Genomic DNA, 20,939 nt, shown 5'->3' with positions numbered 1-20,939 from the left:
CAGTGGGTATAATTGTGGAGGAAAGCAGAGTTATTATAGGAAAATCTCTGTACTGCTATTAGGTGGACGACACCAGCTAGATACCTCAAGGCCGCATAAATTGTAAGAGAGACCATCTGTGTCCCGAAAAGTGAACAGCCTGAGTGGCCAAGACAGACGAGGACTATGACCCTCACTTTGCAGGCACAAAAAAGCAAAGTGACTTAGGTTCATTTCCCAGAGTCTTAGCCCAGTGCCTTTACCCCAGAACCAATCTCCATTTCTGCCCCCACCTGCCACATGGGCGCCTCGGCTTGAAAAATGTGAGTTGTTGATGGGAAATGCAGTGAATAAGCCACGATGTTTTTTGCAGAAAGATTTTCCTGCCTGTTTTGTGATCAGGCAGCGCTGGGAGGGCTGCAGTCACCCGGGGGTTAATGCAGAGCGAGCCAGGAAGCTCTTTGCACCCGTCAGGAAGTAGCAGCTCCTTGGGGAAGGGTTGTGTAACCGGCTCCCCCAGGAAGGCGGTGGCTCCCGTTTCCCTCGGGGTGTCTGGCTGAGCATGGGGTGTGCCCTGAGCACTGAGGATTCCCGCAAACCCTCTGATTTCCTTGGCGAGGGCTGCTTTGCTGGATCAGCCGCGGTCGCAGTTGCAGCAACAACCCACCCAGCAGCTGCTAATCTGGCCCCTTGTGTCGCTGACAGCACCGTGGGGCACTTCTGGCCTCGTGCCAGGGTACCCCGTCCAATTCACCCCTCTCCCAGAGGCAATACCCCTGCAGCCCACGGAGCGCAGGACCTTGCTTCATAAGCTCGCTGTGGCATCCTCCTCCCATAGCGACTGCTGCCCTGCCTGGCTTTGGGCTTTCCCGGCCCAGTAGCGAGGCCGCTTGCTACCTAGCATCACCCCAGCCGGCTCCCCACCCGCCCCGGCTCTCCCCCCACTGCTCCCCTGGGCCTCAGGGAGTCCTTCCCTTTCCTGGGGTCTGTGGGGCCCACCACCGTCTGGGTCCCGTCCCTCCCGCTCCTTGGGGCAAGGTGCCCTGCAACGAGCCAGGGGGTTCGTGATGCTTGCTGGACCGGGGCTTGCGGTACCAGCTTTGCCCTTACTACAAATGGCTGCAGCCCTCCCCATTGTTCCCAATGGAAGGCGAAGCTCCCCCGCTGCCCACCACCAAGATGGCCACCACCAGCCCCCCGGAAGATGGCTGCATTTGCCTACTGTGTGAAGCCAGGCTGCCCTCAACGAAGATGGCCGCTCCTCCTTCGCCATGTGTGTCCCAGGCAGGAGGCAGGGCGGATGGAAAGGGGGATGCGTGCCTGTGGGGGGGAGTGGGGCGCAGGGGGAGGCGTGGGGCAGAGGTGGTAGAGAAGGAAAGTGGGGTGGGGGTGGGAAGTGGGGTGGGGGCAGGAAGGGAGAGAGGGCGGGGGGGGCTTTCAGGGAGGGAGGCAGGGCAAATGAATACAGGGAGGCGGGTCGGGGGTCAGGAAAGGGAGAGGCTATGGAGGGAAGGGGGCTTAGGGGACAGGGAGGGGGACAGAAAGCTGAGAAATGGCAGGGAGGGGGCTTGGGGGGAGAGGAGACTGAGGTTACGGGGGCCACAGGAAGACGGTGACGGATGAGAGCAGGGGACAGTGAGGGAGGGTGTTGGAGACAGGAGCACGCTGACTGCAGGAGATGTGGGGAGCGGGTCCGGAGACAGAGGGGACTGGAAGTGGGGGCAGAATTGAAAGGGTGCGGCTGGGAGGTTGGGGAGGAAGGAGGCTGATAGGGCAGGGGAATGCCAGCAGCAAGGGGAGGGTACGTGGACTCTAGAGGAGAGGCCTGACTTGTTTGGTGCATCTTGAAGGCTGGATTTTTCACCCTGAAATAATCACATGGAAACTGGGACGTGGACAGCTTCCCTCTAGGGCTACAAAAGTCACAAGGAGGGTTGCTCCTACAGTGATGTCTCAGTATTGCAGGATTGGGGCTTCCTGTGCCCCCCATTCAGTTCCGCATTGTTTTAGCTCATGTTCGTGCCTAAACGCAAGACCCTGCCTGTGTCCTGTGCCGCTTTCGCTCTGTGACATCGGCATACAAGGGTCTGTGTTTACCCATAGCTAAGTCGATCCGTTTAACAGCCAGCCCTGCAAGCCCTTGGCTCTGAGGCCTTGTCTGCCATAGAAAAATTAGTGGATGCATCTGCCAACACTGGGGTTAGTTTCAGTCCTGGGAATAAATTAAAATCTTGGTTTTAATTTAAAAAAATGGTTTCCAGCCCTCCTAGTTGCAGAGAAAAGTCTTGGACATGTGACCTGTAGGGTTGCCAGGTGTCTGGTTTTGAACCGGACAGTCCAGTATTTGAGCTTTCTGTTCGGGAAACAAAGTGAGAAAATATAAATGTCCGGTATTTTCTAGATAAGATGTAATGTAGATTGTGATGTCATGTCAAGTGTGTCCGGTATTTTTGTTGAAACCATCTGGCAACCCTAGTGACCTGAGGACAACACAAGGCTAAGAAATCCAAATCTCACCATGCTGCTGTTGCTGTCAATGGGATTGCATAGGGGCAGCTGATTAGAATTTCCCAAACATTCCTGTTAATGCCATGTAAGTTGTCACTGTTGCTTGCCTTGATGGCATTGACAGATGCAGGCTTTACTGGTGACAGCTGCAAGGATGAGCAGTGGATCAGAAATAGTCTGTAGCACAAAAGATGGGCTGAAGGAATAGGGGGATAGGAAGTCTTTTTTCTGAAATAAATAAAACCTGTCCTGCCAGATCACACCAGGCTTTACGCTCCTGCCCTCTCCCAAAGAACTATCAATCTAAGGCGAAATGTGGTGGGGAAGGGTGTAGGCAGTTATTGACGAGCATAAGGCGGTAGCAAGGACAGAGGTGGGGTTTAAAAAAGGACTCCAAGGAGGAGAGAAGCAGACAATGGGCAGATGAAGACAGGGAGACTGTGCCAGGCAGAGGGAGCAGCATGACGGGAAGCAAGAAGCAGAAATGGGAAAAGAAGTTGAAGCAGGAAGGCAAGAGGCTTGGGGAGTAGGAGAAATTCACGGATTCTTAGATTCCAAGGCCAGAAGGAACCACTGAGAGGATTCAGCCTGACCACCTGTGTAACACAGGCTGGAGAACTTCCCAAAACAATTCTTTAGAGCAGATCTTTTAGAAAAACACCCAGTCTTGCTTTCAAAATTGTCTGTGATGGAGAACTCTCCACGACTCTCAGTAAGTTATTCCAAGGGTTAATTACTCTCACGCTTTAAAAAAAGATGCCTTATTTCTAGTCTGATTTGTTAAGCTTGAATTTCCAGCTATTGACAGAGCCCTGCGAGAATGCAAAACTGGTATTTGCATCTGCAAAAATGGTCTGTGGATATCTGCAAATTTGCAGGGTTCTAAATACAAGATGTGTTTCTGCATCTTTTACAGTCAAAGCCTCCCATCCTGTCAGCATGGCCTAATTCTTTGTTCCTAGATGTACACATTACAATTAGCCACATTAAAATACATGTTGTTGGCTTGTGCTCAGTTTACCAAGCAATCTACAATGCTCTGTATCGGTCACCGGTCCTTTTAATGATTTGTCACGTTCCCAGTTTTTGTGATATCTGCAAACGTTATCAGGGATGATTTTGTGTTTTATTCCTGGTCATTAATAAAAATGTTAAGTAGCATAGGATCAAAAACTGATCCCTGCTGGACCCTGCTGCAAAAAACCTGTTCCATTATGATTCCCTATTTATAATTACATTTGGACTTCCAACATGCCAGTCATCTGAAGAAGTGGGCGGTGCCCACGAAAGCTCATGATACCATCTACACGTGTTGTTAGTCTTTAAAGTGCTACCAGACTATTTGTTGTTTTTTAAGTTTTTTCTGTTACAGACTAACTCGGGTACTCCTCTGAAACTTTTCTACATTTGGTTACTTCTCAGTAAGCCAGATTTTAATCCATTTAACGTGGGCAGTGTTAATTTTATATCTTTCTAATCTTTTAATCAAAAGAGGGTGCAAGACTAGGTCAAATGCTTTACAGAAGTCTAAGTCTGTTACATCAACATTATTACAGGTTGAACCTCTCTAGTTCTGCACTCTCTGGTCCGGCAACATCTGTGATCCGGCATGATTTTAGTTGGTTGGATGTCCACTTATCATGAGTGTGGAAAGTTTCCTGCAGTTTCGTAAAGTTTGTTTACAGCCAGCAATCCTGGCGCTCAGTGTTCTGTGCTGTTTTTTAAAGCTCCGATTTACAATTAAATGTCTTCTAAGAGCCCAGCAAGCAGGGGAAGTGTTGGTATTGCTGCTAGACAATATTGACCTCCTGTGGTTTGGCAAATTCTCTGGTTCATCATCGGTCAAGTCCCAAGGGTGCTGAACTAGAGAGGTTCAACATGTATTTTTATCATCCAGATTTGTAATTCCATTAAAATATCAAGCTAGTTAACCAGGCTTTATTTCCTATAAACCCATGTTGATTGGCATGATTATAGAACCTTCCTTTTATTCATCATTAATAAAGTCTCATATAGCCACTCCATTATCTGGCTCCCGGTCAATGTCAGACGGACAGTCCAGAAATTACCTGGGACACACCTTTAACCAATTTTAATTACGGACACAACATTAGCTTTCTTTCAGTCATGTAGAACTTCTCCGGGATACCAAGACGTATTGAAAATCAACATTAACAGTCCTTAGTCAGCACTTTTAAAAATGGTTGGATGCAAATTATCCAGACCTGCTGATTTTAAAAAGTATGACTTTAATAGCTGATATATAACATCCTCTGGAAATACTAGTGAGCTAGAAAGTGTTTTATCATGTTAAATATTTCCCATATATATGGTACACATCTGCTTTAGCTATATTGTTTTGATACATTTCCATCTAATAATGGACTAATAACAGTGTTGGGATTTTTTTTTTGTTCCTAACTTACTTAAAAAACAGCTCCTTATTATCCTTAACTCTCTGGCCACTTCTTGTGTCCCTTTGCTTCCCTTAACAATTTTCTACAATTCCTATCTTCTGATTTATATTTATTACTATCAGCTTCCCATTTCTTTTACATATATAAAAGTCTTTATAGGTGCCTTCTACTTTCCTCTACACCATGTTGGTTTTTTTAACCAATACATCCTTCTTTCTCGATCATGAGAAGTGAGACTTGAGTCTTGAGTGGAGCTGGATTATGCAAGTAGTGCTTGGGTTGTAATTTGTATTTGTAATTAACTACAATTTTTATTTATAATTGCCTGTCATTATTTTCTTGGAACCAAACTTGCCATGTATTTTTTTTTCTATAGAAATGTTTTGTGGTCTTTCTTTGCCCCTCCCCCGCTTTTTGTTTTGTCTTTGACTCGGATTTCTTTTTCCCAGCAGCAAGAACTGTGTCGCACCACGTTTCGGGTGACAGTTAATCCCAATGCATATATGTACACACACACAAATACCCCACTTCCATTTCAGTTCTGTGCCTCAAATCCTGCCAGCTGCAGGTGCTTAATTAACTGTGGTTTTTTTAAAAAAAAATTGGCAGCAGCTGGGAACATTGATAGTTCTGAGCTGCTGAGCAATCCAAGCAGAAATAATAGCACACAAATATTTTAATACAATGGGGCTCAGAAATGCTAAATGCATCATGGATACACTGTAGAGTAGAACTTTCTCTGAGCACAAAAGGCCTCTTCTGAAGAGGTGGCCATGCCCAGCTCAGGAACAGCAAGGCCCTCTTTCTGCATTCCAGTGGGAGTCAGTGAGACACAAGATCAGACCCTTTCTAGGGTGCGTTTATTTCTGGAAAAACCCATGTTTTAAACAGAAGTGCTAGTGTGGGCACTGCCATCGCACAGCCTTGGCAGGGCTGCATGCCTCCTGCTGCACCTTCAGCGGGAGCAGAGATTGGGAGGAGCCACGGGTCTCTCTCCGATCCTTTTCAGACATCCTGCGGGGGTGGACCACTAGGAGGACCGCTGGAGCTGCGTGCAGAAGCTCAGATCTGACAGCTGTGAAGAAGAGGCAGGGCTGTACTGTATACAACTCGGATTCTTTCCTGAGGCTGCTTTCTAGTGTCTGGCTTCTACTGTCCAGCACTGCACTGTGCAGGGGGTCAGACTAGAGCAGTGGTCTCCAACCTTTTTACACCCAAGATCACTTTTTAAATGACAGACCAAGCCAAGATCTAGCGCCCCGCCCCTTCCTTGAAGCCCCGCCCTCTCTCTTCTCCTCCTCTCCATCACTTGTTATCCCCAATCCTTATACTGCTACTTTTAAAAAAAATTCCCACCATTCCTCGCAGCTACTCACCTGTGCTGTTGCTCGGTGAGTAGCTGCTCCTCAAATGAGGAAATCTAATGTAAATATACTGCGCAGGCGCGCAGTTCAGAGAGGGCTCAAGAGCTACTCTTAGAGCCTCCGAGATCTACCGGTAGATCGCGATCTACTGGTTGGTGACCACGGGACTAGATGATCATAATGGTCCCTTCTGACCTTAAAGTCTATGAGTCGATGCACGGGAATCACCTAAGTTTGGGTGTTAATTCACACCTTTGGGATTTGTAGGAAAGTCTCTACATCTACATTGCATCCCTCTTGCGCAAAAGCCTATGCAAATGAAGCATGGGTTAGCCTATTGCTGTGCTTCATTTGCATAATTAATTAGGGGCCGTTTTTACGGAAGAGGCTTTTGCACAAGAGCCATTCTTCCTGAAAAAATGAGGAAGAACAGTTCTTGCGCGCGGGGGGGGGGGGGGTTTGCGTAAAAAGGAACTGCGTGGACTGCTCCTTTTAGCGCAAAAGCCTCTTGCACAAAAACGGCCCCTAATTAATTATGCAAATGAAGCATGGCAATATGCTAATCCACACTTAATTTGCATAGGCTTTTGCATAAGAGGGATGCAATGTAGACGTAGCCTCTGTCTGTGGATGCTTATTTTGAAGTGTGTCCTGTTTTGATAACAAAAGGGGTGAATTAAAACGGATTTGCTTATTTTGGTGCAAGCTTGGTGCAAGGACTCTAGCTGAGCAACAGAGCGCGGACTTCTCCCAAAGTTTGGGTGAGTTTGGCTCTAGGATTGTCAGATGTTGCCCTTCCGCAGGGGCGTTGTGAGTGTCTCTCTAAAGTGTTTTTTGCCCACGTTATGTTAGGGGCAAACTTAGCATTGAAGTAAATCGACCTGTGTTGTAATCAGAGTGAGGGGCAGAGGAGAAAAGTGGGGAGGGGGAGAGAGAGAGAGAGAAAGAAAGACTGCTGGAAAAGAAGAGAGAAAAAGAAGGACAGAAGAGAGGTGACCAAGTGGAAGGGACAAAAAATAACGACAGGGAAGACTTTTTGGAGGAATTATTAACTAATGAGATAATTAACCCTACACACCTCGCTAGCTCCTTTCAGCTAAGGATCACAAACAATAATTAAACTCCACCACATCCCTATGCGGAAGGTTTTCGGGTTACTGAGCATCCGGGCAGTGTTCTAACTGACGGAGATGTTTGCTCTCTGGGCATGGCAGACACTTGGGTGGTATTGCAGGAGGGGACAGAGTTTCTCCTAGATATTGATGGCCCCAAAGGATTTCTTGTAATCTCTTGAGACGGAAAAGATCTAGGAATTGCTACGGGCAACTGGGGCTGGACTGAGGTGGGGCTAGAAGATAATCTAGGGCGGCTCATGCTGCTGTGTGAATTTAGTGCTGTTGGCCTCCTCTTAAGTACAGGTTTGCTCACCTCATCCCAGAGAAAACTGCATCAACATTGGGCCCGATCCTGGAGCTCTTCTTTAGGTAATACCTGCTCTTTGATTTCACTGGGACTCCTGTCCCTGCAAAGTCTGAATTGCTGTAGTGAACTCATGAGCTGCAAAGCTGCAATTACCACAGGGATGTAACAGATTTTCCATCTCTTGATGCCACCTGGATGAGAAGAGGTGATCCAGAAGAGATGCTCTCATCAAATGTGAGATATTGGACTCAATGCCTTGGTAACTGGACGGAAGTCTAGGAGCTCACATGGACAGCACTTGGATCACTCAACGCTATGGAAAGTCAGCTTCTTCCAGTACAGTCTGCACATGCCTGAGAGGAACCCTGGTACTTTGGCTCTAAACATACAGGCTTCTACTTAAGCTAGCCTAGAGGTCCTGAAATTGATACTAGTCACAGGCAGTGTTCCCTGTAAGCTGTGTGCTTTTGCGGCCTCTCAGGAGACATTCCAATGCTGCCCAGCTGATTAGCAGAGCGCCCACGGCTAGATTTTTGTTTCTCCTGGTGGTGCACATTCACACCTGCTTTGGTGCACATAACAAAAATTATTCTGCACACCGATGGAAAATAATCTGCCCGTGGATGGAAAAGATTAGAGGGAACATTGCTCGCAGAACCCATTTGATTTCTACAGGCCAGCTACTGGGGCACTAGATCACCCATTTACTCAAACACAAAGCCAGCACAGTGTTTAATGGCTAAAGAGTGCAGCATGCCGAGATGCAAAAATCAATGAACTCTGGACAAGTTTGGAAGTGAACTTTGAGTCAGTTCTGAATGCCGCCTCTAGGTGACAAGGCCGTGAAAATGACTCAAGACCTCAACGAGAGAAATTAATGCTGCGGAACGAGATTTCGCCTTGCCACAAGTGGTTTTAAGCCAGCTGGACAGGCATCAGCTTACACCAGCAGAGAATTTGGCCCTGTGACTGTTTTCTTCAGAACGGCAATTAATAGGAAATGTGATGGAAGAATGTAGCGTAACAAATGGGATTGATTGCTGGCCCTCGTTGAAATGAAAAGGTATCACCTTTTAAACAGATGGAAAGAAAATACTTTTTTTATGCAACACATAATAAACCTGCTGTGGGAGACAAATGGAGGCAAGGAGTTAATTAAGAAGACTTGGACATCTGCGTGGATAACATGTATTTACACGTGCTGGGGTAATAAAGTCTAGCCACTCTGAGGCTTCAGGTCAGAAGCTGTCTGGGGTCAGGAGGAAATTACTTCACTGTGGGATGGTATTGCATTCTGGGGTATCAGCCCCTACGAGCTTACAGAACTAGGGCAGCACTGTGAAAGTGTGTTACCATCCCATGAAAAAAAAAGAGCTGTAGAAATATAAAACCAGGGTGGATAAAAATCAATGATTTTTTTAAAATAAAAAAAAATCAGAATTTTTAATTTAAATCAGTCTTTTTTCCTAAAAAAATTGATTTAAATATAATTTTAATTAAGATACATAATAGCTCAAAGATATCTCATCATGGAATAGGGATTATAAATTCTAATTCTATAGTATGGAACAGTATAATCATGTAATGTTTAGGGAAAGTTTTGTAAATGAGTTCCAATAGTTCATGGATCAGGGACTGACTCTTATGGGGTTCCAGAGGCTTCTGTACAGATTATTTAGATTAATCTTTCTATCTAGCCAATGGGACTCAGTGCTCAGTCGAAATGATACCATCAGAGTGTCAGCCGACGGTCAGGGCAGTGTGTGTGTGTGTGTGTGTATGTGTGTGTGTGTGTGTGCTGAGAAAAGGTTTAACGTCCTTGACTTTCCTGCTAGGACCGGGGTCCCATTGTGGAGGGCAGCCAACAGGCTGACAGACGCCCCAGAGTTTATAGGAAGAGCTTATTACATCTCAGATTTTAGCTGCTAGGATACAGGATCCCTTTGCAGCGGGCAGTCTAGGGAAGACTGAGAGATGCCCCAACGGATCTGTCACCTGGGAGTGACACGATCCAAAACGCCCAAGCTCTTCCTATACCTGTCCCTTATGACCGGCTGAAGTTCTTTTAAATTGTGCTTGGTTCTGTTACAGCAACTGAAGGAGTCAGGTTAAAAACTTAAACAGTTACAGGTTTATTAAAAAGCCTTATAAAAGCATATGGTTACAATGGCTATTGCTCTCTTTCTTAACTGCTAGCAAATATAGATCTTAAAAATGGTTACAAAGAAAATAAAGATAGAAACTAGAAATAATGGTACCAAGTGACAGCTTAATCTTTAAAGAGCTCTAAGTCTATGTGTGCACTTAAGACAAAGGACCACATCCAGGTACAAGTTTTACCCCTTTCTGTGCCTCTCGACTCCAGCGTGTCAGGCCAGGGCCGGTCCCTCAATTCCTAGGAAAGACGAATACGAGGTGGGCGTCCCCGTGGAACCTCGGGATGTCAAACACCTAACCCGACCAGCAAATAGATGGTAGATTGACACTCAGAGTAAATGTGCTGCTGGACCCATCTTTATACCCCTGGGGGCCCGTATCCTCTTTCTTATCTTAAGATGCCAAATTGTACTGGTCCGTTTTGTGGCGCCAGTTCTTACAAGCAAGTTTCAAATAATTTACACTTGTAAGAGAGGAAGATAGCTAAATTAGGAGTGCCGGATATTCTTTGCTGGGCGGGAGATTCCTCCCCCCGCGGATGGCTGTGTGTTCGTATCAATATGGGTTTTAGTCAAGGGCACTCCTCGGCAGCCTCTTGGTCAGCAATTGGCATATCTCTGTTTACAGCCATTCACGGTCACTGAGCCTGCATATCCAGGCAAGCAAAAATGTATGTTACAAGGGGGGTTCAGGTCTGGCTACACAGAGATGCTTAGTTATGCAGTTCTCAAACTGTGGATTTGTGTCTCCAGAGATAACATGCTTGTTAAGAGCAAAAATGGTTTTAAATAAATAAATATATAGAGGTGAGAAATAGCAGACCTCGACCCTCGTGTCCCTCTGTAAATGTGTGTACACAGAGTCAATCCCTTCTCTCTCTCTCTCTCTCTACACTGCACACTTACTTTGAAATAAGCTATGCAATTTGCATAGTGCAAATAGCGTAGCTTATTTGGAGGTAATTTGATGCAGTCAACAAAGCGCCAAATTTCTAAATGAAGCACTGTTTCTGCAAGTCCTTTAACCCTCTTGGAACGAGGGTTACAGGGACACCAGAATAGCATGCCCTTTATTTTGAAATATATTTTGAAATATATTTTGAAATAATGGGCGCGTTTAAAGACTCAGAATTGCTATTTTGGGAAACTTCCAGTATCTCAAAATAGCCCCGCTGTATAGACGCAAAAAAAAGTGCAAAGTTTCAAAAAGTTCAGTGAACAGAAGGTTGCTGGGAGGGGACGAGCTCTGAACAAGGAGAAGAAGTCTGGAGCTAAATATGAGGAGGGTGGGACAGGCAGCAGAAACTAAGAAGTGAAGCTGTTTGAGAAGCATATTCCAGAAGTCTCGAGGAGTTTCTGAGTGTAGCCTTCATTGGTTTGAGCTCTACCGCACTATTCTCTCACTGGAATGCACTTTTATGTAGAAAACCATGATTGAATCCAGTCTTCCTGACTAGTGATTTCAATCAAACTCACCCTTTGCTCTGATCGTTATTTCTTATCGTAAAGCTGTTTGGTTCCTTTGCTTTCTAGATCCTGGCTCCGCCAGCAGCATGTCCAGTCAGGCGTCACTGGCGAGCTACTTGAATGGGAATAAGAAGCCGTTAGGTCAGTACAAGGTCGTCTGTCTGGGTTGCTTGGCATGGGCCCCGGGGCAGGGTGAGTGGCATGGGAAGGCTTTTGGTGTTTCCTATCTCCTTGTACTAGGCTGGGAACAATCTAGGTTAGTGAGGAGCGGTGTTCCCTGAAAGCTGGGCGCTTGTGTGGCCGCTGAGGAGAGAGTCAAATGCTGCCTGGCTGATTGGCAGAGCACCCTCAGCCAGGTTTGTGTTCCTAGTGGAGGTGCACATCCGCCTCAGTGAACAGAAAAATTTTATTCTGCACATGGATGGAAAAAATCTGCACATAGATGGAAGATTAGCGGGAATATTGGTGAGGAGCAAACGAAACACCAGGGCTTGGGTTGCCCATTCCAGCAAGAGACTCTCACTCTGCTCCAGTTGACCCAAAGCCCTCCCCCCAACCCTGTAGCCTCTTCCAGTGGGTCCCAAGATCCTGCTTTCCCGGGAAAGCCAATCATGTCCCCAGCAAGTGCAACCACCACCAGGTGGATTTGAGCCTATGTCCTCAGGAGCTTAGCATAGCAGCCTCTACCCTCTGAGCTAAAAGCCAGCTGGCTCCCAGCCCATGCTGTAGGGGTCTCTTGGTCTTATCTGTTGCTGTGGTCTAGGTGCCACTTCATCAGACAGTGACCCACACTAGGGCTATGTCTAGACTACGGGGAAGATTCGAAAGAGGATATGCAAATTCGGTGGGAATTTGCATATCTTCCAATCTCACTTTCGAAAGCAGAGCTTTCAAAAGTGAAAGTAGTTTAGAGGCGGCTTTCTTCGGCGTCCCCCCCACCTTTGTCGGAAAGCCGCTTTTCCTCAAAAATTGGGGTTGACACGGCTTTTCAACAAAGGGGGGTTCACCAAAAAAGCCGCCTCTAAACTACTTTCCCACAGAATTTGCATATCCTCTTTCGAATCTTCCCCGTAGTCTAGACAAACCCTAGGTGTGTGGGTTACACAAGCAGTACCCAAGTGTCCTTGGGGGCCTCAGGGGGCTGCCACCAGTCCTCGTCCTGCTTCATTTCCCCATGGGCAGGAGACGCTTGCCTAGAGATTGGCTAATGGAGTTGCTGAGGGCTCATTGCTTGGCTGCTTTTCCAGATTTCACCTGGGAGGTGAAGGCCAACGACCGAGCCTATCACAAGCAGTTCAAGAAGAAAGCCGCCTTCTGCCTGACCAGGGAGAAGTACGCGGTGAGTCACCTGGCCCAGGCTTCGTTTTTGGCTGCTTGCGTCTCACTGATTTCCCATCCGGAGCCGCTTGGCCGTGGCCTGTGAGGAGGGCCGGGGCTGAGCAGGCAGGTCTCCAGAGAGGCTGACTGGAAGCGTGGCTTCCGCAAGGGCCCAGTGCAGCACGAGGAGGGTGGGACCGGCCTTGTGTTCACGAGGCACTGTCCAGAGCATATTGGCCCATTGCAATGCCTCCTAGAGGGAGCTGTGGCTTTGTGGGCTTGAGAGAGCCACGAGACTTGTGCGTGGAGTCCAGCAGGGACCTGACAGTGCTCCCTGGTAAAGGCAGGCTCCCGTCGCTCCGCTGGGCATTACACGTCCCCCTTTGCGCCTGGGCCCCTGTGTGTCTACTGCTCGGCCTGTCTCCTCAGCTCGGCAACATCTGCCTTTAGCTCTGGAGGGCCCCAGTTCAGCCTCTGGCGTCAGCCACAAGGCCAGCTGGACGGGCCCTCCCCTGAGGAAGGATGGAAGATGGGCTGATAAGCCCAGAGGCTCAAAGGTATTTAGGCTCTTGATTGCCATTGATTTCAAGGGGGTTTAGGCACCTGGGTCATGAGGAGTGAGGGGTTGATTCTTAATTGCCCTTCCCCTGTGCTCCCTGGGTGCAAAGCAGGGGTGGAATGGTCCCCCTGTGACATGGTCGGGCTTGGCATTGGTGCAAAAGATGAGGCAGGTTTGCAGAGCCGAGGTGGGGGTGAGGGTGAGGAACTCTGCTTCTATGGTACACTCTAGTCCTTAGTGGAGACTCCTGGCACCTCCTGGCCCAGTAGCCCCCCTGCAGGGCAAATCTGGCCTTTGGCTTGGAAGAAGGGGATGCCTCATCGGGATGGCCTTTGCCCTGTGAGATCCCAGTGGGTGGCAGGAAACCCTCCTTTGCCCCAACCCTACTTCTGGCCCATCCCGAGAGAGCCTACAATGTCAGTTTTTAAAATGCTCCTTCCAGGATAACGCCATCCGGACAGCCAAGTACAATGTCCTGACCTTCCTGCCGCTCAACCTCTACGAGCAGTTCCACCGCCTGGCCAACCTCTACTTCCTCTTCGTTATCCTCTTGCAGGTGAGATCTCGCTGGGGGAGGCGGGCAGGTGCTAGTCCAGCCAAGCCAGCGCCCCAAGATGGGCACAGGGTGACTCTGTAATGAAGGAGCTGTGACCACTTGGGCCAGGTCTATACTAGACCTGGAAGGTTGGCTTAGGGTACATAACACTAGCTATAGAAACAACATAGCTAGGGTTGACATATCTTAAATTGAGCTTTGTGCCGTCTCCACAGTCGGAGAAAACTCTCCAGTCGACTTCCCTTACTCCTTGTGAATTGAGGAGTACTGGTGCCCTCCGGAGTGCCCTCAGCGTTTGACTGAGCTGGTCCTTACTAGACCTGCTAAATCAAACGCCAGATGATCGATCTCCGACACCAGAAGTATAGATATGGCCTTGCGTTCAATGAGCAAGAAATAATACTCTCCTGTTAAAGTCCTTCATTTGCATTACACCAGGCTTTGCTTTGTTTGGTGAGGTACTTAATTATTGGGGTGCATGCAATGCAAATGCTTGCTCTTACGCTATAATGGACTGCTAACCCATTGGGCTTTGCATGCATCAGTTCAAATCCCATCCTTATTGCCTGTTTATGGAGGTTGGACTGGATGGTCTCTTCCAACCCTAGGCTTCTATGATAATAGGGTACAGCTAGGGGAAACCAATGCCTGCAACATCCCACCCGTTTTTCGTGGAGTTTAAACACATCCCTTTGAACTCCACTAACCTGGAAATGACCTGGCCTGGCTCCCAGGTGTGAGTGTATCAGTTCTCAGCTGATGCCTGGCCCTTGGCCACACCTGGCATGTTACTTACCAACCCCATGCTCCAGGTAGACAAGCCCTTTGCCTGATGTCCTGTGAGTGGGGGAGGAAGATCTTTAAGCTAAACTGCAATGAGCTGAACTGAAAGCAAAATAAAAGCCGCTGGGCAGGAGCCCAAAGGGCTGGGAGTCAAACTGGAGCCATGTCTGCCACATCCAGTGCGTTGATTTCCTTTTGATAGCCTGCTCCCAGACGGCCCCCGGCAATGGGCTCCCATAGGAGGCCAGGTGGGGGAGTTACCTCAACTCTGCCGCCCCTCAAGGAAGGGTCAGTGCCTTGGGCGGGGGTGACGGCTGTGTCTGGTACCCCCCCCCCCCCCAGTGATGTCGTGTTCCTCCCATTTCAGACCATTCCAGAAATCTCCACCCTGCCCTGGTTCACCCTCCTGCTGCCCCTCAGCTGCCTCCTCCTCATCAGAGGCCTGCGGGACCTGATCGATGACATTGTGAGTATCCGTTCAGTGTCCAGAGCTGGAAATCCAGGAAGGGGCCTAGGGTTGGCATGGCTGGAGAGGCCATGCCTGGGCCTATCTATCACCATCCCTTTGGAGGAGACGGAGTAACTGGCCCCTTCTCTTCTGGCCTCTCCATGATTAACCCACTCGCTTCTCCTGCTCTTCGGGGTCCCTGCCAAGGGCTGTGCTCTTAGATCCACAGACGTACCGACGGGGCCTCTTCCTCCCAGCGCACAGTGCATGCCTGCGTGGACCACGAGAGCCTCTGTCTGGGCGGACTGTCAAAATCAGATGTTGCCAGCCCAGTGCCAAATGTGAACTCCTGGCTCATGGTCACAATTTTACAGCGTCACCGATGGTCCCGTTAGACGCTCCAGTCTATCTTGCCGCCCAGGCAAACTGGACTTAGCAATAAACGGTCACTTTACGCCAAAAAATCATGAACTGTTTGGGCTGCTTCCAGTCCCAAGAGACCCGTCACTTACCTCAGATCAGTGGGTCCCCCGGAACTCACTCCAAAGACAGTGCCTGGAGCCCATCCTGTAATCAACCATCTAAACGTTTATTAACGAGGAGAGAGAAATAAGAGAGTTATTTGCTGATTTGAGCAAGCAAACATATGCCCAGAAGAATTGCAGACTAAAGGGACAGAGTTGTAGTGACCGGTCACTTCAAAGTGTCTTTCAAGCGTGGACCCACAGGGAGCCGCTGGGGATCTCTGGCTTGTTGGCGTCTTTGGTCCCATCAGCGTTCAAACAGCAAAAGAGATGGAAAATGGTCTTGGGCCTTTGTTTTATTTCCATCATCCAGCCTCCAAATCCATAGGACGAGCTTCCTTGGACGCAGCGTTGCCAAGGGCTAGTCATCAGTTCTCCATATTGCGATGTTCCTCGATGGAGCATCTCCTTTTGATAGCTCTTCTGGCTGCCCGGGGAGGAGTGGAGATGAACACTCTTCCCTCTGAGTTCGCTGGTTTAGAGCAAAACTTGTCAAAGTTATTAAGCAAAACATACGTGTTTCCTAGTAGCTCGGAATCCAGCCATTACAGATCGGATTGGGGCCTGCAGCAATGTACAGACCTTCGATAGGATTGTAACACTATTACGTAGCTCTAAGATGAACACTTAGGGTGTGTCTAGACTAGGCTCCCATGTAAATTAGTTTGCCCGCCATAGTCAATGAAGCGGGGATTTAAATAATCCCCGCGTCATAAAATAAAAATGGCCGCCGCGCTGTGTCGACAATCAGCTAATCTGGCATAGCACAGCAGTCTAGACGCGGATTGGTTGACAAGGGAAGCGTTTCATGAGGCATAAGGGAGCAGTTGACAAAGGCTTCCATGTCGACCGATCTGCATCTAGACTGCCGTGCTGGGCCGGATCAGCTGATTGTCGGCACAGCGTGGCGGCCATTTGTATTTTAATGAAGCGGGGATTATTTAAATCCCCGCTTCATTGACTATGTCGGGTAAACTAGTTTACATGGCTCCGTCGACGGAGCCACGTAGTCTAGACACACCCTTATTGTGAGTCGCACGAAGTGAACTAGTCCGACCTCCTGCTGTGCAATTGTCAGGTCTTGGCTAATGCCTGCAGCCTGGCCACGAGCTGTCACACCTTGCTGGGAGCCGGAGCTCCTGGACAGGAATGTTTTCCCTGGCGAATGGGGAAGCACCGCATGGCCTGTCTGTGTCTTTTCTCCTTTTCCTGCAGGCCCGACATCGGAGTGACTGGGTGATCAACAGCACGCCCTGCGAAATCTTGGTGGGGAAAAGGTTAGGGGCCTCAAGAAAGCTCCGGCTGGAAACTAGAGATGAAAACTCTCTTTCTGCCACCACGTTCTCCTCCCAGCTGTGCTTGAAGACGCGGCGGGTGGGGGGTGGTTCTGGGCTGTAGGCTGAGCTCAGAGGGTTCCCCCGTTTAGCAGCTGTGCTCAGGGAAGTGGTTGTGTTGCAGCTCCTCCGCACAGAGACGCCTCCCCGCAGCCTGGGGCAGGCCTCCTTTGCTCCATCCTTGGCGTTAACTCATCCCAGCCCCGCCCAGAAGTGGGATCTGAGCTCTCCACGTGACCCTCCCTCTGTCCTAAGGGAGCGTTTCCTTTCCCCGGGCCGAGTTGGATGCCCAAAGGGGGCGCTGCAGAGTGACATCCTGCCTTGAAGTTGCTCCTGTCTGGAGCAGGAAGGGCGCAGAAGGGACTGAAACGTCCCATCTGAGCCCTGGTCATTAATGGCCAATTGGCACTGCCGTCGATGACTGCCTGCTAGGCACTGGGGGGGAGGGGGGGGCTCATGGCCCCACGTTGGCAGGCTCGCCGGGGTGCAAGGATTTGGACGGGCCACAGAGACTGAGGGCCCCGGAGGTCAGGGCGAGGTGCCGGGGAGGTGGTAGTGAAACTTACTCTGAGCTGCCCTGGCCTCGTGGAGGGAGGCCTCCAGGGCTGTCGGCTCGGCACCAGTGACCCGGGCCAGCCCTCTGAGCTGCTCCTTCTTCTCTGGCAGCTTTCGCTGGCAGAAATGGCGGGACATCTGTGTCGGGGACATCGTCTGCCTGCGCAAGGACAGCGTCGTCCCGGTGAGCCTGCCCCGCCTGGTGGGCCGGGCCCCTCTCTCAGAGGTCCTGCGGGGGCGTGGGAAGGAGGGGGCCTCGGCGGGAAACCTCTCTGAGGCCCTGTCTCTTTGGGTTGCTTTGAAAGGCCGACCTGCTGCTGCTGTCCAGCTCGGAGCCCAGCAGCCTGTGCTACGTGGAGACGGCCGACATCGATGGGTAAGGAGAGGGAGGCGCTGCAGCCACCGGCTGGGACCAGAGACGCCTTGGCCAACATCCTGAAGCCTCCGTATCTGGGGGCCCGGCTGGGGGCACTTTGGGCCTGGGTTTGAGAGGTGGGGTGGGCGCTGCCCCGAGGGATTCTGAAGAGGGGCACCCCAAATTCAAAATGGGGTGTGTTGCCTCTGCAAAGCGGGGGTTACAACGTCCGTCAGCCCCCTCCCTGCGTACCCCCCCTTCTCCTGGCTAAGCAGGGGCCGTGTATCCTGCCCGGCCTCTTCCCTTTGTACGTCTTTTCCCCTGGCAGGGTGAAGGAATGGGCCCGAACCAGGCTGGGCTCAGTTGGGGAGCAGGCAAGGCTGGCCTGCCACACTTTGGCACCGGAGGCAGGGACCTCAAATGTCGCCCCCCTCCCCCCGCAGTCTGGCCCTTGAGGCGGCCGCCTCAGGTCACCTCATGGTCAGGCCAGCCCTGGGAGCAGGAGCCATACGGCAGCAGCCTCAGGGACTGTGGAACCAGCCATGTCTGCCTTACACAGGGCAGGCCGGCGTGGGACTTACGGGGGCGGGAAGAGCCAGAGAGGAGGGGCCCAGATGAGAGACGCTACCTGAGCCTGGCTGGTCTCTGGACGAGGCTCCGGGCTGGAGAGGGAGGCCCAAGCAGTAGGGCTGGCCTCCAGTGTTCCCTCTAATCACTTCCATTCATGTGTGGAATACATTGTGGCTGTGTCTACACTGGCATGAATTTCCGGAACTGCTTAAAACGGAATACTATTCCGTTTTCAGTTTTCCCGGAAAAGGAGCGTCTACATTGGCAGGCTGCTTTTCCTGAAAAGCCCTTTTTCTGGAAAAGCATCTGTGGCCAATGTAGACGCGCTTTTCCAGAAAAGAGCCCCGAGCGTCATTTTCGCGATCGGGGCTTTTTTCCGGAAAAGCCTACTGGGCTGTCTACACTGGCCCTTTTCCGGAAGAGTGTTCCGGAATAAGGACTTATGCCCGAGCGGGAGCAGAATAGTTTTTCCGGAATAGCGGCTGATTTTGTACAGTAGAGCGTCGTTGCTTTTCCGGAAATTCAAGGGCCAGTATAGACAGCTCGCAGCTTATTCCGGAAAAGCGGCTGATTTTCCGGAATAAGTGGCCCAGTGTAGACACAGCCTGTCTGTGTGCCGCAGCACGTGAGGGTATGTCTCCGCTACAGTGGCACTTCGCATTAACTCTGTAGTGTAGACATACCTGAGTGTGCACCACCAACAGGAACACAAACCCAGCTGTGCGGGAATTGCCCAGGGCCAAACAGGAACGGCTGTTGCTCAGTGTGACTGTAACTGTGCGAGTGTCTGTGCCACCGGTATCTGCAGCCTTCCCCGGCCGGCCAGCCCACCTGCAAACCTGCCCCTCAGCCCTGTGCCAGAGCCCTTCCTGGGACACCCCCGCAACCCTGGTCTCACTGTTGCAGCATCCGCAGCCTGGCCTCAGAGATGCATTGTCTCTCTGGGCCTTGGTTCCCCGTCTGTAAAATGGGAATAAGGATCCTTGCTCCCCCCTCCCCACCTCCAGGCTGTCTGGTGCATTTAGAGGGTAAGTTCTTTGGGGCAGGGACTGTGATCTCAGCTGGGGCTTTTAGATGCTACCGTAAGGCACCTGCAGCGCAGTAATTACTAGCACTTCCCTCGCCCGCTTCTCCAGCCATAGCACAATAGGGCAGTGGTTCTCAGCCAGGGGCATGTGTACCCCTGGGGGTTCATAGAGGTCTTCCAGTGGGTACATCAATGCATATTTGCCTAGTGTTACACAAGGCCACGTAAAAGGCACCAGCTAAGTCAGTACGAACTATACGACGACTTGTTAATACTGCTCTCTATGCGCTACTCTGAGATGTAAGTACAATATTCATATTCCACTGGATTTATTTGATAATGATAAGGGAAACATGAGAAAACAAGCCCTTTTTTTCAGTGATAGAGTGCTGTAACGCTGCACTGTGTGTAGAGGGGGTAGCTGGGTTAGTCTGTATCACCAAAACGAACGTGGAGTCCTGGGGCACCTTAACACATGTCATAAATGTGTTAATAAATGTAACACATGTCATACATTGAATAAGCATGTCAGTCGTTAAGGTGCCCCAGGACTCCCCGTTGCTTTGGCTTCATTTTTATGTCTGATTTTGTAAGCAAGGCGTTTTCAAGCAAGGTGAAACTTGGGATATGTGAGACAAATCCGGCTCCAGCCAGGGCCCAGGAGTCTGGAAAGATCAAGAGCCCCTGCAAGAGGGGAGTGGTCACTGCCTCCCCTGCTTTTCAGAGAACCATAGACCTGGAAGGACTCCTGAGAGGTCATCAAGTCCAGTCCCCGGCCCTCATGGCAGGACCAAGCACCATCTAGATCAGTGGTCCCCAGCACGGTGCCTGCGGGCGCCATGGCGCCCACGGGGGCATTCGTGTGCGCCCGCCAAGTGCTCGGGGCTGGCCTGGCCCTGGGCACGTGGCGCACGCATGGTGCTGGAGCCGGCCCCGGGAGCGCCGTGAATTGGCCGCCAGCGCTCTGGGCGCGCGGCGCTTGGAGGAGGCGCTGGCCCCGGGTGCGTGGCACTTGGGGGGGAGCTCCGGCCCCGGGCGTGCGGCGCTTGGAGGGGGGGAGCGCCGGCCCCAGGCGCGCGGCGCTTGGAGGGAGGGCGCGGCGGCCCTGGGTGCGTGGCACTTGGGGGTGGGGCGCTGGCCCCGGGCGCGCGGCGCTTGGGGGGAGGGAAACCGGCCTCAGGCGCGCGGCTCTTGGAGGTGGCCCCGCCCCCGGGCGCGCTGATATGGGGGGGCCCCACCCCCAGGCGCGCGGCTATGGGGGGTCCCGCCCCCTGGCGCCCAGCGGGCGAACGGCCACACCCCCTGGCGCCCGGCAACCTCCAAAGGTTGGGGACCACTGATCTAGATCAAGTGTCTGTCTAACCTGCTCTTAAAAATCTCTCATGTCCCCTCTCAGACTTCTCTCTTCCAAACTAAACAAGCCCAATTGTTTCAATCTTCCCTCCTAGCTCCTGTTCTCTAGACCTTGAATCATTCTTGTTGCTCTTCTCTGGGCCCTCTCCAATTTCTCCACATCCTTCCTGAAATGTGGTGCCCAGACCTGGACACAAGACTCCAGCTGAGGCCCAGTCAGCGCGGAGCAGGGCGGAAGAACGACT

At 50.7% G+C, this 20,939-nt stretch overlaps 1 protein-coding gene across 3 annotated transcripts in view; it reads left to right on the top strand.

Annotated features, from left to right (window-relative positions):
• Positions 1-20,939, top strand: part of ATP8B3 (ATPase phospholipid transporting 8B3) — a 69,215-nt gene that overhangs the window by 15,074 nt on the left and 33,202 nt on the right. For 2 of the 3 annotated variants that reach the window (XM_075903242.2, XM_075903241.2), the window contains exons 2-8: positions 11,380-11,454; positions 12,561-12,652; positions 13,632-13,745; positions 14,896-14,994; positions 16,716-16,777; positions 17,501-17,573; positions 17,695-17,765. In XM_075903242.2, coding sequence (XP_075759357.2) covers positions 11,400-11,454; positions 12,561-12,652; positions 13,632-13,745; positions 14,896-14,994; positions 16,716-16,777; positions 17,501-17,573; positions 17,695-17,765 — 566 coding nt within the window. In that variant the 5' untranslated portion in view covers positions 11,380-11,399. Of the gene's footprint in view, positions 1-1,137; positions 1,253-11,379; positions 11,455-12,560; positions 12,653-13,631; positions 13,746-14,895; positions 14,995-16,715; positions 16,778-17,500; positions 17,574-17,694; positions 17,766-20,939 lie in introns of those variants that run through there. The other variant, XM_075903240.2, reaches the window with a different exon arrangement.

The sequence above is a fragment of the Pelodiscus sinensis genome, chromosome 32 (assembly GCF_052426305.1).
Source record: "Pelodiscus sinensis isolate ZL-2025 chromosome 32, ASM5242630v1, whole genome shotgun sequence".
In the NCBI taxonomy this organism is placed as follows: Eukaryota; Metazoa; Chordata; order Testudines; family Trionychidae; genus Pelodiscus; species Pelodiscus sinensis.
The sequence above is the reverse complement of the archived record's forward strand: the minus strand, read 5'-3'. Positions and strand labels throughout refer to the sequence as shown.